This window comes from Mirounga angustirostris, unplaced genomic scaffold, assembly GCF_029215605.1.
Source record: "Mirounga angustirostris isolate CCGP_5_RB_7025 unplaced genomic scaffold, mMirAng1.0.hap1 SCAF_15, whole genome shotgun sequence".
Lineage (NCBI taxonomy): Eukaryota > Metazoa > Chordata > Mammalia > Carnivora > Phocidae > Mirounga > Mirounga angustirostris.
The window spans coordinates 60,638,720-60,657,171 of NW_026991723.1; the positions used below are offsets into that span (position 1 = coordinate 60,638,720).

Here is an 18,452-nt window from a genome sequence, read left to right on the forward strand (position 1 = left end):
CAGTTCACTCTCGACTGATTTGTGCATTCTTATTAATTTTTCCTGTGTCATCCAGCCCTGGGGGAGAGGGGAGGGCAATGTTTTTTCAAGATATAGGGTTAATTTTACCACAAAATCTGAAGGAAAAAAATCCATTTTGACTAAAAATCAGACTTTTTTGGGAAAGGGGTACATTTGGGATTGAACACTGGCTTTCAAATGATCTCCTTTAAGGCCAGTTATAACTCAGTTGACAACAGAAGACTGAGATTCAGGCTGCTCACCCCCTGCAGCATCAGGTCTAACCTCCTCTGATGGCATTTAGGGGTGTGGCCTAAAACCGCTCTCCCCCACCCACCACTACAGCTCCTGGCAACCACCACAGGTCATGACTCCCCTTCACAAGCTACCCTGCACCTCTCCTTCCCTGCTCCTTTCGCATGCTGTTTCCCTAGCCCAGAATCCCCCCTACCCACTCCAATCCCCAGTTCAGATGCCTCCTCTTCCAGGAAGTCTTCTCAGATTTCCCCCTGCTCTGATCACCTTGTGCTGCCTGGCAGGACTGCAACCTCATCCCACTCCTCCCCACTTGAGTCTCACCCTCCTTTGTATTGATTTCTAAACCCTTCTGGCCTCCCTGTGCATGTGGGAAATGACAGAGGGCACAGTTCTCTGAGTCAGTGAAATACTGGGATGTGTATCCGGTGGGAGACACAAGTTCTGAGGGAGTTAGAAGGATCAGGCCAGCAGGAGGCAATAAGGACTGGTTAAAAATTGTGAGTCAGGTGTCCAGGTGGGGCTGTGACCAGAACCCAGGTGTGAGGGGGGAAGGAGCATTTGGGCTGAAGTAGCTGAGGTGGGCAAGAAAAGGGCAAGATGTGTCAGGGGTGCTGGAGACATATTGGTGGACCCTGCTCCCACCCATAGCAGTGTTCCAGGGACAGAGAGACCATGAAGACTGTCTTTAAAAACATTTATTTTCAGATGCAGGGGTCATGTGACATCATCACATTTATGACAATAGGGCAGAAAACACAGGCTTTGGGGCACCATGTTTCTGAAGGGCAAAAACCAGAGCACAGTGCTCTCAGCCCCTGGAGAGGTCTGGGGTTCCCCTGGTTGAAAAGTCATGAGGTTGGAACAATTCTGTTTTTCTGCCTTTTTGGTTTTGGTGAAAATTTTGGAGAGCGTTCATGATTATTATTATTATTTTGCACATCCTTACCCTGCGAACCCAGCCTCCTGTGGTTTCGATGTTCAGCTCTGGCACCCAAGCGCTCCATCTGCCCTGCTCTCTGCGTCTAGACCCAGCTCTCCAACTGTGACTGGGCACATGTGAGGTGGGTCAAGTGATTTTTGCTGAATGTGCCTATCAGCAGATGCCGGATTGTTCTAGTACCTTCTCCAGGATAACATCCGCCGTAACATCCCTGCTTCTCCTGACAGTTTCACTAAGTGCCTTACCAAGCAAGTCTTCTCCTAACTATTCACACCCCAGAAGACTTAGCTGCAGACCCTGGATACAGAAACCCCCGTGGTAGGGCAGCGGGCAGAGTGGGGAGGGCATCGGGGGTGCTGAGTAGGGGGGGTGTGAGCGGGTCCCCTGCAGCCCCAACCTCCAACAGACAAGCACAGCTTCCAGTTAACCAGTTTCAGCTCTGATCTTATTCAAAGAAAGGGGACCCGATGTTTTAAAGTTTGCAAACCACCCATCTAGTTTCGTTCCCTTCTTATTCAGATGAGGAAAACTGTGGTCCGGAAGGTGAAGGGGACTTGCTCGGAGTCAGGCAGCAAGCCAGGGATGAATTCCCAAATGGACCTCATGTTTCCAGATTCCCAGGCCATGCTCCTGCCATGTAGTACATGAGGGTGATACCACCGCACTATTTCAGATATGTAATGGCCAGGCTCAAAGGCAGAAAATTTAATTCCAAAAAGGATTCCAGAATGTCATGCTCAGTGGGAGCAGCCTGGGAGTGTGCTGTAAAAGTTGAGCGGGACCTTGGTAAGATCCTCGGGGCCCATGGAACAGGCAGCACCTTCCTTTCCACAGCTAGGAGATTACCCGAGCAGCAGCGTGGGAAGGGTGCCAACCAGGGCCAGGTGCCCTGAGTTCCCGTCCTTCTCAGCGCCTCCCTCTCAGAGCCTGGTTTCTTCCTCTGCAAAGGGGGAGGGACATCTGTGTTCGCCCTGCCTGCCATCCTGGAGTTGGGAGTGACCACAGATGGAAAAGTGCTTCATGAACTTGAAGGACAAGACACAAATGAGATCCCAATTCTGACTTAAAAACAAATTTGAATCACCTAGGGGGTCTATTTTTTCACCAAATATTAAGTACTCTTCTTGAAAGAAAGAAAGAAAGAGACAGAGAGAAAGAAAAGAAAGAAAAAGAAAGAAAGAAAGAAAGAAAAAGAGAAAAGAAAAGAAAGCCTTATTCCTGGGTAAGGTCAAAACCTCTCCAAGTAAAAGGTATTCTACTACACTCTAATCCCACAGCCCAGAGAAAGAAGCCTCTGACCCCCTTTCCTCAGTTTGATGCCCAGAAGCCAGGGGTCCACTGCCCACCTGGTTAGAGAACGCTGAGCTTGCTGACAAGGGGACATCTTGATCCCCAAACACCCAGCCAAGGACTCCATCTCTTTAAGGTGGGAAAATGGCAGGGAAGGAAGAGCTATGGCCAGCTCCACAGCCTAGCATGAAGCCACGGCAACTGTTTTGGAGGGAACTTAAAAGGGATGCTAAGACTATACCTCCCCTATTTTTCCCACAGGGCCATCTTACTCTAGGATGGCAGGGCTCAACAGGACACGGGTAACCTCTAGTCCAAATGCCGCATTCCCAGGTGAGGAGACAAAGGCCCAGAGAGGGGACACACAGCAAGTCAGCAGGCAGAGGACGGCGTGGCCCTACCCCCTCCTCCTACAACACACACTGATCAGTCACAGAGAAATGAGGTAAAGACTCACGGCTGACACAGGACTTCTTTTTCCAGCCCTTTAGAATTACAAACATACCATCAGGTGACCTTCCCTGGGAGAGGTTAGGTTAAAAAAGAATTCTCACAGAGCAATTCCTTTCAAAAGTATAAAAAAGCCACATGCAGTCTGGTTTCCCAATGCTTGCCCTGCTAAAAACTACATCTGCATAGGAATCTAGTTTGCATCTAATTTGTAAAAACATACAAAAGGGGTCATCTACAAACACAGTTTCTCCAACTCTTCACAAGGAAAACGATGCATGACTTGACTCTTCCAACATCCTGTCATCAACGTTTCTAAGACCCTAGAAGGAAAGAGAGAAAAGGATGAGAGGAAAGAAGCCTGCTCTGTCACAATCAACTATGTGGTAAATGGAAGGTGGGGGAAATGATCCTTAGCCCTAAATCTTCCTGGCCAGGGGTAGTGCTGGTGAGGAGCAGAGGGGCCCTGGGGTGTCCACGAAGTTCATGTGGGACCACTGGGTGCACATTTCACAGAGGCAGCATCCAGCTTAATACAAGGAAGAACTTTCAACTACTGGAAAACCCAAAGATGGATGTCTGGTGGTAGGGAGCTCCACAACACTGGAGGTAAGCAAGCAAGAGCTGGCCAGTACTGCATGTTGTAGGGGGAACTGAAGACCTATGTGGCAATGGTCTTAAAATTCCATGATTCTTTGTGGCTCTCTTTTGAAAACTCCTCTATAACAGACTACATTCATAGCCTGGTATCATTGTGTGTGTGTGTTTTTAAATTATATATATACTTAAAAATTGTATACATATTTAAAACATGAAATATGTATACAGACACACATACATAGGTACATACATATATATGCACACAAGTGTGCAGGACAAAAGTCCTGGTACATGATATAACAACTATAAAAAGCAAAGAGTATCAGAAGGGCAACTTAAAGAACCATCTCCTACCTGCACTCCTACTTGAGGATTTCCCACCTTCTATTTCCGTGCCTGCGTCCAGGAGCTCTAACTACTTCATCCACCATGCCACTTCCTCAGCGACATCTCCCTTGCTTTCCCCACTTCTAAGCCACTTCTCTCGCCTCAAACTCGCACACGCCCCTCGCTTCCTTAACACTGCACTTCTTGTATTTTTTTTTTTAAGATTTATTTTTGCGAGAGAGAAAACGCGTGTGAGCATGAGGGGGGGTGGGGGGCAGAGGGAGAAGCAGACTCCCCGCTGAGCAGGAAGCCTGATATGTGACTTGATCCCATGACCTTGGGATCATGACCTGAGCCGAAATCAAGAGTTGGCCACCTAACCAGCTGAGCCACCCAGGCGCCCCTGGAGCAGAATCTTTAAATGAGACTGTGTACCTGGCTCAGTGTCTCGCTCATCCCCTCCGCCACAAGAATGGACCTTCTGCACACTGGGATTGCTCCTCCAGCTGGGTCCCAGTGTGACAGGACACATGGAGCAGACACACAGCCAGCCGACCGGCCACGTGACAAGGAATGTGAGCAAGACAGAAATGTTGGTGGCTGTGCACCAGCCAGCTCTAGGGGTTGTCATGCAGCCCAAGCTGGCTAATTAAGGGGCTCGTTTCCTAGGTTCATGGCCGACCTGTGGGCAGGGGACAGATGCAACCCCAGCTCTCACCCGGGTCGGGGGGGCTATAAGGACTAAGAGCCGAGGGGCCAGGGGAGATGCAGATTCTCCCGGACACGCTGCTAAGCACGTGCGGTGCTGAGGACAGAGCGGTGAGGCCTGGAGACAGCAGAGCTGCCAACGAGGACAAACCTGGGGACAGCAAATGGAGCTCAGACTGTCTCCTTTTGAGACGGGTGCTGTCACAGTGACGTCTGCTCTCTATCTGCCCCCTCTAGGACTTGAAGGAAATATTCTGTTCAGCTTCAGAAACAGAGACAACTGGCCTTTCCTACCTGTGGACACCCACAACGTTCCAGCTCCTGTGTTTGCACGCCAGGTGGGAGGCCCGGAGTGGTACGAGTGTTGAACATACTAGAGATTCTACCTGCTAAGTGTAGTACGTTCCTAACTCCTGTTTGGTATTCCTCTGGTTTTGATTGATGCATTTTTCTTCTTTGTTACTATACATCTTATAAGCCACCTCAATCTCTTGGGACACAGGTGTATAAATATGTAATATGTACCTGACTCCATCACATGCGGTCGTCTGGAGCTGGGGGGTGGGGGGCTGTGTATTTACTCAGATCTAGAACCGTCACCGTGCCGTGGGCCTGAGCCTCCCCAACCACGTTGGCTGAAGAGCACAAGTACACTCCCTCATCTTCCTTTCTCAGAGGCTTGATCTAGAAGTAAAAATAGGCAAGTTTATGGCAAGGCAAAATCACTTCCTTATTTAGTTCCTAAGATACGTCTGAACACTTATTTTTCAAAATAAGATAGGGCTCACTATTCCTCTTCTTGCCTTGGTTGCCAAGAAAGAGTTAAATTTTCTTCTCTGTAGCCTCTCTACGGTGGCTCTCATTTTAATGTTTCCTTTGCATCCCTACCTTTTACTGTGAGCTCCCTGGTCCTTTTATTGACGGCGACAGGTACACCTCACAAGGAAAATACTGCCAGTTAAACGGACAAAAATCGACTGACCAAGGAATGGCCCACAAGTGCTCCCAATGGAGAGCCTTACAAAATAACACCAGAGAGAACATTTCCCCCTACGCCTTCTTGTAATCAAGAGGGGTAGGTGCTTGATTTGAAAAAGCCACACGGACCCGGCTGCATTCCGAGGCTCCGAGCTGGGCGGAGAAGTCACCAACCCTGGCACAGACGGGAGTGAAGTGAGGCGGACACCGACCGGCCGTCCTCGAGCAGCCTGTCCTCACGGCCCTGCAGAGCGCACCCACACCCACACCAGCTCCCTCCTCTCTCGGCATGACGACCTCCGTCCACCGTGCAGCCTGGGCAGGGGGTATGCACACGATCTCGTCTGGAACTCACGCCGACTGCGGGCCACGGGGAGCGCCGTTACCCTGATATTACAGGAGACTGGCAGTGAATCACAGACTGTTGGGTGACAGGGCCCTCGGACCATGTGCAGTCCAAGGCCCTCCTCCTCCGACTGTGGACACTGAAGCTCAGGAGGCAGAGTGACTAGCCCAACATGGACCCCCGTCCCTCCCTCCCTCTTTCAAACACATGGCATTCCCGTGACTTAGTTAAGCTGCTGCAAGTGGCACAGCAGAGCCCCGAGGGGGGACACCAGTGTGCTGTCTTCCCTCTTTCTCAGCCCCGTGGTCTTGGGGGCGAGCGTAGTGGTCTCCTACCACTCATTACCACTTCATGGCTTAAAACAGCACACATTTATTATATTTGGTGCCTTTTAAAAAAAAACTTATCAAATATTTTATTTTTAAGCAATCTCTATGCCCAACGTGAGGCTCGAACTCACAACCCCGAGAACAAGAGTCACACGCTCTACTGACTGAGCCAGCCAGGCGCCCTTATATTTAGTTCTCGAGGTCAGAAGTCCCAGTGGGAATCAGGGGGCTAAAATGAAGCTATCAGCCCAGCTGCCTTCTTCCTAGGGGCCCCAGGGGAAAATCCATTTCTTGCCTTTCCCATTCTAGAGGCTGCCTGCATTCTTGGGCTCGTGGTCCTCTTCCTCCATCTTCAAAGCCGGAGATGGTGGCTCGTGTCTTTCCCATGCGGCCATCTCTCTGGCTCCTTCCCTCCTGCCTCCCTCTTCAGCATTTATGACTTTTTTTTTTTTTTGAGAATTTTTTTTTATTATGTTACTCACCATACATTACATCATTAGTTTTTTATGTAGTGTTCCATGATTCATTGTTTGTGCGTAACACCCAGTGCTCTATGCAGAACGTACCCTCCTTAATATCCATCACCAGGCTAACCCATCCTCCCACCCCCCTCCCCTCCAGAACCCTCAGTTTGTTTTTCAGAGTCCATCGTCTCTCATGGTTCGTCTCCCCCTCCAATTCCCCCCCCATTCTTCCCCTCCTGCTATCCTTTTTTTTTTTCTTAACATACACTGCATTATTTGTTTCAGAGGTACAGATCTGTGATTCAACAGTCTTGCACAATTCACAGCGCTCACCATAGCACATACCCTCCCCAATATCTATCACCCAGCCACCCCATCCCTCCCTCTTCAGCATTTAAAGGGCTCTTGTGATTATACTGGGCCCACCCAGATAATTCAAGATAAGTTCCTTATTAAAGTCAGCTGATGAGCACCCTTAGCTCCATCTGCAACCTTAATCCCCTCTTGCATATCCACATATCCACAGATTCCAGGGATTAGGACATGGACATCTTTCTGGGGCCATAATTCTGACCACCACTGAGGATCACTTATGCTCTCGGGGGTTAAACTTCCCTCACAGTTAGTGTAGGGTCCAACCAAAAAGGGATAAGAACAGCTTTGAAATGTGTAATGTGCTATAGAAATATAAAGCGTGCTTTGTAACAGCCAGTCAATAACAGCTACTAATCCTAAACAAATGAGATACCCACCAAAACCCAGGCTGTGGCCTCGTGGTCAGAAGGGCCCCCTTGCACCTGGACAGCGATATTGACGTGGTCCCCAGGCAGGTCCTCCAGCACCTGGGTACCCTCAGGAGACTGTGTGACCTACAGAGGACAGAACAACCAGGAATGGTTTAGAAAAAGCATCTCTGGGTAAGAACCACACCGCAGACATCCTTGCTGTCTTCATCTTCCTACTAATCAAAGGCCAAGCCCTGGCACCTCTTATTCCTATTAAAACGTCAGTGGCTTCATAAACCTAAATGTCTGTGCAGACAGCACCTCCTGCTGGACAGTAATGATGTAGACACCACCACCATCTCAGGTGGTTCAGAGTTTCCCCGCCCTTCTGGGGGCTGCGGACATAGGTGGACAACATGTGCTGTGATCCACGCCAGTCTCTCAAAAATTGATCTGCAGGAAGATCTAATTTTGGAATGGGATTTGGATAGTCTTTCTAAAACCCAGATCCCGTGAAGTAGGCTCTAACTTCGTTCCAGTGGATCCAGGCTAGATAAATAGATGAACTTTCGGGGCGCCTGGGTGGCTCAGTCATTCAGCGTCTGCCTTCGGCTCAGGTCATGATCCCAGGCTCCTGGGATCGAGCCCCGCATCGGGCTCCCTGCTCCGCAGGAAGCCTGCTTCTCCCTCTCCCACTCCCCCTGCTTATGTTCCCTCTCTAGCTGTCTCTCTCCCTGTCAAGTAAATAAATAAAATCTTTAAATAGATGACCTTTCTGGACAGCTAAGTGGCTGAGGGAGCAAATGGCACAAGGAAGGATGGTGACTCCCCTGCTCTGGGCAGAGCTTTGGGGTAAAAGTTTTGAGGCATAAACCTGAAGGAAGAAGAGTGACTTGTAAGATCTCTTTTTAAAACCCTTTGCGCCACATATAACACACACATAAACACACAAGAAACACCTCTCTCTCACACACACGCACGCGCACGGAATTCTTGGACGTAAATACCTTCCTCCACGTGACGACAGGGGTGGGCACAGCCCTCACCTCACAGGACAGGTTCACCTGGGCCCCGGGGACGTTGTGAACACTCCGGGGTGGCGTGACGACCAGAGGAGCTGGAGGAGGAAGACAGGGGGTCACAACCGTTACCCTGCCAGGTCCCAAGCACCCCCCGTCTAAAATCCCCGGCCTGCAGAGAGCCTGCGGGCACGGTCCCCCGTGAGGGGGGCCGCAGCAGAGGAAAGCTCTCCACGCACAAAGAGCACACTCGGAGGCGGCGAATCATGTTTCCCTCAGACCCGGAGGGATGCCTCCATGCTTCCTCATCCATCGCCTTTGTTCTACCAACAGGCAAGCTGGGATCTGGAGGGGCGAGGCGGCTTCCGAATCGCCCGCCACGTCTGTGGCAGAGCCTGGGTCTCGTCACACTCCTGCCCAGGACCCCGGGGGCCATCTGCTTGCAGCTCAGCTCCTCGAGACACGGAGTGGCTCAGGAGGGGCTGGTGTCACCTCACCAACGCCAAGTCTTCGAACAGATGGGCTTTCCTCCTCGCACGCGGGGCGGTTCAAAGAACAGGCCCCGCAGAACAGCTGCCAGCGCACCGCCCAGACGCCCCCCTCCGCGGCCGGGCCAGACGCTCGTTTGCATATCGCAGACCTGCAGGCTCCGCGCGGCCTCCCCTCCACCCGCCCCCCCCAAGCCGGCACTGGGTCCGAGGACACCGGAGAGAGGGGTCGCTTCCGGGATGGCCGTCCCCAGGCAGGGCGGCTCGAGGCTGCCAGCACATTACAGAAAGGCGAGGGAGGGTGTGGGCTGGCTGGGACGGCGACCTTGCAGGCGTCTGAGTTAGAAGTGCTTAGCTGACACCCCACACCGCCCTCCTCCCGGTGCCCCCCACTTGCTCTGCTCACGCTGGCGCTCCAAGAATCAAGTCCGGCCACCTCGGCGTTCGGGCCCTCCACCCGGTCCCTCAGTGGACCTGCCTGCACCGCATGGAAGGCACCCCCCCCCCAACCCCACAGGGGATGCTCCTCCTCCTGCAGGACCTGGAGGGTTAGGGTATGTGTCCTAGTCCAGGACCAGGGCGTCTGCGCCCGTGTGAGCTGCTGGAGGACAGCTTGCTGGCAGTCTGGGTGTGCCCGCCGGCCTCCGCCGGACCAGACGGCAGCAGGGCCCGTCCCTGCATCTAGTCCAGCAGTGTCTTGGACAAGATGCAGTGGGGAGGCCTCGGGGCAGGGGGATCCTCCCTGCTTGGGTTTGCTCATCTGTAAGATGGGGATAATAACCCCTGCTTGCTGGGCTGTTGAGCTGATCTTACCATGTGATGAGTGTGAGCGCAATGGTTTAAGTTAACAGGACATGTAAGTGGGCCCCAGAAGCATGTCTGCTAAACAGATGACTAGATGAAGAAACACATGACAAATAAGGAGCAAACACATTCCTTCTCCAGCCATCAAACTGCAGGGTCTACGCTCTTGGGACTTTGCTGTGTGACTCATGGATGGCCCTGGAGAGGGAAGGGGCCTTTGCCTGCCTCGGTCCAGCTGCAATAAAAAAAAAGAGAGCAAAGGGAGGGAGGGAGAAGGCTGCAGGAGGAGGGATAGGGACAGGAGTGAAAGGGCACAGAAATAAGACTGGTCTGGCCCCTCCAGACAGACCTTGTCAAGCTGGTGCCAAAAAAGATCTCTGGAAAATTGTCTTAGAACCACAGAGTCTCAAACCGGAGGGGCCCAACTCCCCAAGATCCTGTGCCTGACCATCTGATGTGTTCAGCTAGCATCCACTTGCATGCCTCCACTGACAGAGAGCTTACTACCTACAGAGCCAGGCCTTTCCATCCTAGGAGAGCTCTGCTAGTAAGGAAGCTTGTCTTCCTTCATCTGGAGCTAAAACCTACCTCCCTGTAACCCCCACATGTTGATCCCAGGGCCACCTCACTGGAGCCCTACGGCCCCCTGGGTGCCCCATTGGCCTCCACTGAATACAGACACTATGCTCCCTACCCCCAGGCTGCTCTCTTCCCCCTCAGCCTGATCAGCCCACTCCTTCAGTTGTGCCCATTTGACTGCCCCCCAAGCACATGGCTCCACATACCCACAACACTGAGTGTAGCCAAAGCCCTCTACTGAACCAAGGTCCTAAGGCTTCTAACATTGCCCAAAGCATCCCCGCCACCTGCAAACTGCCACAAAGAACCACAACACCCCTGCTCTCCAGCAGGGGCCCCATCTGCAACATGACAAAGAGTCTAATTTATCCACACCCTCCCGCCAACATCCACTCCCCCGGGCCCAACAGTCCTCAAATGGCTCGCTGGGGGAACAATCAGAACCGTATCTTATTCCAAAGCCCTCAATGGATTCCAGAGGGACACTCGATCAACATGTTTTACTTTCATTCATGTAAAGTCATAAATTTTAAATGAGATTTCATCAATCCCTTTCAGGCCTAAATGAATAAACCAGTAAATCACATTTCAACATTCTCTCTGCTAGAATTTCCCTCTCCCTCTTTTAAAGACTGTCTTGGAAATGCTGTCTTTGCTACTGATCTTGTGGCAGAAAATATTACTTCTTTGACAAAAGAGCCCCCAGCTTTCGATGACAAAGTAACATTCAAATTTTTATTTATTTTAAAATTGACATACAGCACATTTACTCCTTGTGGAGTGCAGCTCTTGAGTTTTGACCAACGCCTACGGTCATGTAACCACTGCCACAACCAAGATCTAGAAGAGTCCAGTTCATCTCAAAAAATTTCTTCATGCTTCTCTTTGTCAGAGTAATCTGGTTTTAATGTTAACATATCCACTTTTAAATTTAAAATATTTTTATCCATAATAGCTCTTCATAATCAGCCATCATCATCATCACGGTAATAATGGTAATAAATGCCACCACCTAATTCTGAGAGCTCGCTGTGTGCTAGGCGCTCTAGTCTGCTCACAGGGATTAACCCATTCCATCTTTCCAGCAATTTCACCAGCGGTGCAGCTAGGCAGGGTTACTCGGGTTTAGATGGTTGGGCAAGGCTTTGAGCCCAGGCTCTGGCTCTGAGCTTTGTTTGTCCCAAAGAGTCTTGCTTTCTACTTAGATGACAATTCCATGTACACTGCTCCTTTCGTCCTTATACCTACCCTGCTAAGCAGGTGCTTTTATCCCCATTTTACAGACGAGAAAACCAAGGCTCGGAAAGGTGAAGTGCCTGGAGGAGCAGGGACTCAAACCCAGGGACCCTGATTCCATCAACACTTCACTGAGTTTTAAAGTGAAATATTTGTTGTCTGTATGGACTCCATTCCAGAACAAGAAAGAATTCTTTAGGGACTGTGTTGGGGAGTCCCAAGACAATCCCCAGGTTCAGTGATTTGCTAGGAGGACTCATAGGCCTCAGCAGTTTGACTCACAGCTGTGATTTATTACAGTGACAGGAGACAAAGCAAACAGCAAAGGGAAAAGCGGCTCATGGGGTAAAGACAGGGAAAACCAGGCGCGAACTTCCACACGCCTCTCCCAGTGGATCACACGGGACACCCTGAATCCAATCCGAGGGAGGCTCACTGGAGACTTCGAGCCCGGGATTTTTGTTGGGGGCAGGTCACCTGGGCCCCCTCTGCTCAGCACGTACCAAAATTCCAGGGTCCCGGAAGGAAAGCAGGCGTGCAGCATAAACCGTGGTGTTGGCCCAAACAGCTCAGGCCAAGAGTCACTCTTATCACTGAGGGGACGGTGGGAACTGTCCCCAAATCCAAGTTCCCAGACACCAGCCAAGGGTCAATCTGGCCAGCAGGCCCTTCTAAGGACAGAGTCTCAGGCCTGCTCTGTTTACTCTTCTACACAGGAAAAAACCCTCCAAACATCACCCCCCAAGGAGCAGTTCTCCTGAAGACACTATTAAATGGGTGATACATTGTTTATACTTGCAGGACATTCCCAATCCTACTGTCCCCAAGGGCTCATTTGAATGTGGTGCTGGGGTACTCAACGTCATGACTACCATGGGCAGGACGGACCCAGGTTCAAATCCTGTCTCTGCCACACCAATGCTGTGACGCGGTCTGAGTTTCTTCTTCTTTAAAATGGGCAGGGGCATCTGTTCTTTTTCCTCACCCCTCCTCTCCCCTCCCCTCTCCATAGGCTATTGGGAGGAAGAGCTACAAGACCCCTTGCAACACTCACACGTGTTATCACCAGGCACTGCTGGGGGATTCAGGGTGTCCCGTGTGATCCGTTGGGAGAGGCGCGTGGAAGTTCGCGCCTGGTTTTCCCTGTCTTTACCCCATGAGCTGCTTTTCCCTTTGCTGTTTGCTTTGTCTGCTGTCACTGTAATAAATCACAGCTGTGAGTCAAACAGCTCTTCCAGTTTTACAGTTTGCAAGGGGTTTATAGACCCTTGCAAACTGTAAAACAGAGCAAGACCCCTTGCAAACTAAAAAATCACAGCTGAGTCAAACTCTCTCTCCCACAGAGAGACCCGAGGACCTGGCAGGCTGTGCTACCCCACGGGGAATCTCCTGGAAGTGCCCGGCCTGCTCCAGAGCCCCTACTGGCCTCCGAGGAGCAGGCCTCCGGGTGGGCCCTGCCCGGAGGCTCCAGAGGCCACGCCCACAGCCCTCATTCTGGCGAGCCCGGGCACAGCCTCTCGCCTCACTACTGCCCGAACTGCCACACTTTCTTTTCTACCTGCGTGTGACAAGAGCAACGTGGATTTCAAGAGGGAGGATGGTGCCTGATGGGCCCAGTCTGTGGTCTCTCTAGCTCTTCCTTGCTAAATACTTTGCTTCCTTCTGTCCATGCCAGCAACAGCTCGAGAAAAGTTGGGAGGGCACTGATCCACCCAGCAGGTAACAGAACCGTCACCCACATGTGCACCCACAGAGGTAGCGCTGGGGTCCCGGTGCCAACCACGGGAGCCTGGGCAAGCTGTTAACCATTTCCTCCTGGTCTGCAAATGAAGACAGTGACTGCTGAGGATGAATGTGACTGAATTACTGACCGTGCGGGTCTGTACGAGTGGGAGGGGCCGGCAGCATTATTATAGTGTGCGGTGATCTGTCCCCAACCCCCCCCGCAAAACACACCGTCAACTAGATATGTCCTTGACGCCCAGAATGAAAGATCTTCCCAAATGCCTCTGAGGTTTCTTTCAAGTTAATGTACCCAGGAAAGAAAGAATATCAAAAGTCATCCCCCAGGACCCCATCTGCTTATACAAAGAAGTGCACAACCAAAGAGTTTAATCACCAACGCATTGAGCAGCCCTGATAATTTATGCTAATAGTCATGTTCCGATGTGGAAGGAGAAACAGCTTAATCCGGCTCCCTGCACCCGTGCCTCACAGCCCCTCCCTCGGCATGAAAGGCTTTTGAGCACGAGGCCCCCCCCTTCTTTGTCCCTTTCACAAAGTGGCGCTTGCAGCCTCTCCTGGTTACCTGGTAACATGCGCCTCGCACAGACTGCGGTGGAGCTGGAATGTCAACGGAGGGAGGTGAATTTTCTAAGATTCAGGATCTCAAGAGCTCACTGAAGCTTTGTGGGGGCCCGGGGCCCTGGTGGGTATTGGCCCGGGACCCTGTTCCTACCTAATCTAGCATTCAAAACATGCTCTCAACCTGCTGCCTGCAGGATCCCAGCCCCCTCCCCATGTTAGCCACCGGTCAGGGGGCACGCACAGAACACAGCCTTTTAAAATAATGACAGCAGCAACAAGAACGCCATGCCACCTTACAGCAAAGAAAAGAAACCAATAACTTAGTACCGAGCGAAGCTGCATCCCTCAGCCTGGCGCTCGAGGCTGGCCACGGCCCTGCCCCAACCATCCCCCTGGGGAGCTGCCCAGCAGCCCGGGGTCACACCCACCCCAGGATCTCCCCTACCTGCTCTTACCTCCCCATCCCCCTTTCCCCTCAAGAATTTTCTACAAGTCCTTAAAGGTTCCGCTCAGATATTTTCCCTTCTGTGAAGCCATCCCCGTTCCTCTCAGGAGCCGTCCCCCAGTGCCAAGCAGGGGGGCCAGCAACAAGCCTTGGGGGGAAAGCAGGAAGGTGGATCTGGACGGGGAAACCCTCAGGATTCAAGGCTGGCCAGTTTGCAGCCTCTTCCTAATCAGGTGGCCATCGGGCTAGAGGTGCATGGCTCCGTCTAAAAAGGGCCAGGCAAACCCAGGCTGGGGCCCCACCTCAGCTAGGAGCTAGGCACGCAGCTCCAGGGAATTCCCTTCTGTGTGCCTCAGTTTTCCCTTCTGTTAAATCGGAGTGAGATCTGGCCAGGGTAGTTGTGAAAATTGAGTAAGAAGATGGGATGCAAGGGCGATTTCCAACAGTAAAGAATGATTCATACGTGGAAACAGGGCGAGTCTTCATTCAATGTGTTAATCAAAGGATTGCCCTCATTATTAGGCGTTTGGGGGGAATTTCAGAGCATAGGAAAAGGTCAGAATTTAAGCCTGAAAATGGTTGCAGAGAACACTTCCCACCCTGTGTGGAACCTGATATTTACGGAGGTCTCATTCAGTCTAAGTCAGGTGCTCGCTTACTTAAGGGTAGGTGAGAGTCGGCGAAGGGTGATTTTATTAACAATATTGAAGCAGAACAGCTGCTGCTAGGACTCAGCCGTTTCCCTCCCACCAGGGTCCCTGGGGGCATTGTTAAAAAGTACCCCTGCTTCATCCTCTAAATAAAGGATGGCTTTGGGGCAGCAGAGAATGAGGTGCCACCTGGGCTAGGAAAGATGCCCCTGTCCACACCTCCGTGCTTCACCAGGACACCAGCGCAGGGGCCACCCAAACATTTCAGGACACAAAGACGGGACCACAGTGCCCACGGCTGCTGCAGATGACACAATTGTGGGTGGGGAAGGAGAGCTGAATCGTAGGGAGGCCTGCTGCCTGTCACTAACAGGATCATTAAAAGCAGTTTCTGACTTTCCTTCCTTTTGGCCCCTTGAACATCTTTACTCATGGGGCCTGTGCCTGGGGTGGGCCTCAGAGCCCATAGATCAGAGTGGAGGGGCTGTCACGTTTACTTGTCATTTGGTAATTTTCAATGAATTAGGGGTATGGGGTTGCCATCTGCCATCTGGCCGCACTCTGGTAACCATGGCAACCACCACCTGCCTGACTTAACACTCTCAAGTCCTGTCCTGAAAGAGCACTACAGAGGGCGTCGGGGTCCTGGGTGCTGGTCAGGCTTTACTGATCACCCTGCCTGTGTCCCCTGCCCCCCTGGGTCTCAGTCTCCTCTGCACAATGGCAGATTTAGTCCACGTGTCTTCAAGGTGGCTCGGTCTTAGGAACAGAATATCACTCCAGGGAGAAATCATCTGAGACTATCCACACCGGTTAGATTCTGGGGACTTGGTCAGCATTTCTTGGCGTCTCCAGCGTGTGGAGTGTAAGTGTGACTTGTCTGGAGACAAAGAGAACTGCCTGTGAATTAACTGCTAAAGAAAGCAGATTGTAAAAAGGAGTGATAGGAACCAGAAGGAAGGAGGCAGGACTGTTGAAATGCCACAGGGCAGAAACAAAAGTTCAAAATGGAAGGGACCTCAGCTGTGGCTCCACAGGGCTGACGGGGCCCAGAGAAGGGCAGGGACCTGCCCAAGGTCACTCAGGGGACCCGTAGCAGCTTGGGAAGCACCCACCAGCTCTTTCCTCCATTGGAAGCCCCAGCCAGGAATAGCCAACGGTGACCTTCCCATGCTCTGGGGCTGCTTCAGCCCCCTCAATGGGCAGCACATTGGTTTCATGTTGCCCGGGACAGGAGCCTTCCTGCCCCATCCCCAACAACCCGCTCGGTCTGCTGCACGTACGTGGAATGCTTGGGGGGAAATAATACGAGAAATTACCCAAGGCCTGGAAAAGGTTGTCCCCCACCCCAAGGCTTCCCTGTTGGAGCTAAATTCATTACACCGATGTAGGCATTTAGCTCTAGACTTGGGTCTCCAGGCCTAGGCCAGAACCCCAAGCCAGGTCTTTGGAACTTGCTGGCCACAAGCTCACTCACCCTCAACTCTCCACTGCTCCCTCCAGGCAGTGTGGATGGGGGCAGCTCTCCAAAACCTAATGGGCCATCAGGGTGCTCCGCTGGCCATCCCCTACCAATGTTTTTGGTCTGTTTTTGTTTGAGTTTTAAAAATTACACAAAGAGGTGGGCAAACATGGCATCCAAACATGACGTTCCTGGGATGTTAATGAACCTTAAGTTTCTAGGTACCGAGCAATGAATACATTTCCATTCCTTTACCTGCTGAATCATATGAGCCTTAGACCCGCAAAACCCAGGTCTGGCCCTGATGGCACCATCATCTTTTCAGAACTTAGGTCCTCAAATGTCTTACCTGTCCTGGGTGGGAGATCCCTCTCCTGGGTGGGAATCCCAGCAGGTTCCCAACCCTGGGGTTCTCGCCCAGTGATTCCTGAGTCCCTGTCTGGAGCTCCTCCTCCTCCAGCATCTTCACCTTCCCTCCCTCTCCATTCAAAAACCCCACCTGGCCTGGCCAGCTGCTGGTCCCAGGGGACTTACACTCAGTAGGACACCCCACCCCCCCACTCCCAACTCCCAGTCTGGTGGAGGCCTACATGGCAGGCCTGCACGTAACTGAAGGCCTTTTGGTAGTTAAGTACCAAAAGAGATAGTAGGCTCACCAAAATTCTGACCAGCTCAAGGGCTTGTATCTCCACGAGCTTGGTAAGGAAGGGTGGAGGATGTGGATTTCTGTCCCAGTCTCCTTGAGTACCTGGCCAGGTAAGAAAAACTGCTTCCGAAGGGAAACTGAGGCTGTCGATCACGGTGCATGCAGGGATCCTCTGCCCCACATTCCAGAGGGCTGGGGTCCCTCTTGCTCCTCCTGCCCCAGCCCCGCGGGGCAGAAGCCGGACTCACCAAATTCGCAGGGGCCATCGCGCGCCTTGTGCAGGTGGCCAGGGTGCGGGCGGGGCGCGTGCCGGACGCGCAGGCGCAGCGCGCAGATGCTGGGGTAGGAGCGGCCGTCGGAGCCGCAGACGGCGCCGCGCTGCGCGCACACACAGAGCCCGGTGCCCTCGGGCGCCGCCCCCGCGGCGCGGCTGGCGCACACCAGGCCGGGCCCGCAGCGCGCGCCCGCCCGCCCCCCGCAGCTCGCGCCCTCGGCGCCCAGGCAGCGCACGCAGCAGCCGCACTCGTCGCGCGCCGCGACCCGGGGCGCGGGGCAGCGCGCGGGCGCCGGGCAGCGCTCCGGCCGGCACGGACCGCACTCGGGGCGCCGGCCGCCGGTGGCGCGGAGCCCGAGGCCTGGGGCCAGCGGCGGCGGCAGCAGGAGCAGCAGCAGCGGGAAGAGCGAGGGTGAGCGTGGCATGGTCTGCTTCGGGACGGCAGCGGCGCCTCTGCTTCGCGCTGGCTTCGCGCGCGCCGCGCCGCCACCCCGCCCGCCTCTCGGCCGCTGATTGGCCGAGCCTCCGCCGCGGGGCGCCGCAGCCGGCTGCCGGGGTCCGGGAGCCGCGCGGCGGGGTGGGCTCCCGGCCGCCCCGGTTCCGAGCTGGAGGGATGTCCCGAGACCTGCTCTCCTAGACCCAGTGGGCTCTCGGGGAAACAGACCCACTCGGGGCGGGAACTTGCCCGAGGTCGCTGTGGTAGCGCCGAGACGGGCTGTACGGTGTTGAGATCCAAGGCTAGCTCCAAATATTATGTGCCTTGATCCTCCCAGAAGGATGCGCTTCGTAATTTTATTTTGCGTTTAGTAGTTTTCAAAGTTTTATTTTAAAAAGAGAATATATGGTTTAAAATTTCAGAGGTTACAAATGGATGTAATGATGAAAAGAGTTTCCCTTCCACCCTGTGACCCAGTGTCCCAACCCAGCCTCAAGAGGCCGCTCATTATCAGTCTTGTGTCTTTGCAGAAATTTTGTATGTCCATTAAAGCATGTATGATTGTATAGCTCCTCCCTTTAAACACACACACACACACACACACACGGTGGTGTGTCCTGCACATTACTCGGCACTTGGTTTTTCCATTTATGGTATTTCCTATAGTTTCCCTACCTCTTATCATTTCTGA

At 52.7% G+C, this 18,452-nt stretch overlaps 2 protein-coding genes and 1 long non-coding RNA gene across 4 annotated transcripts in view; 2 read left to right on the forward strand and 1 right to left on the reverse strand.

Annotated features, from left to right (window-relative positions):
• Window positions 1–940: 940 nt before the first annotated feature.
• IGFBPL1 (insulin like growth factor binding protein like 1) lies at window positions 941–17,750 on the reverse strand. The gene is made up of 5 exons (XM_045882733.2): window positions 17,300–17,750; window positions 8,423–8,532; window positions 7,443–7,559; window positions 5,099–5,257; window positions 941–3,261 (listed from the first exon to the last, which is right to left on the reverse strand). Exons 1-4 carry the CDS (start codon window positions 17,748–17,750, stop codon window positions 5,108–5,110), a joined length of 828 nt encoding a protein of 275 aa, XP_045738689.1. The 3' UTR covers window positions 941–3,261; window positions 5,099–5,107.
• LOC123849810 (uncharacterized) lies at window positions 3,209–5,104 on the forward strand. Its single transcript, XR_006792153.3, has 3 exons — window positions 3,209–3,335; window positions 3,455–3,547; window positions 4,811–5,104. It is a non-coding gene; the product is annotated as an uncharacterized LOC123849810 (long non-coding RNA).
• Window positions 17,596–18,452, forward strand: part of LOC123849807 (stimulated by retinoic acid gene 6 protein-like) — a 62,764-nt gene continuing 61,907 nt past the window's right edge. Inside the window, exon 1 of one of the 2 annotated variants that reach the window (XM_045882730.3) lies at window positions 17,596–17,737. The gene's annotated coding sequence lies outside the window, so the exon portion shown is untranslated. The remainder of the gene's footprint in view (window positions 17,738–18,452) is intronic. The other variant, XM_045882728.3, reaches the window with a different exon arrangement.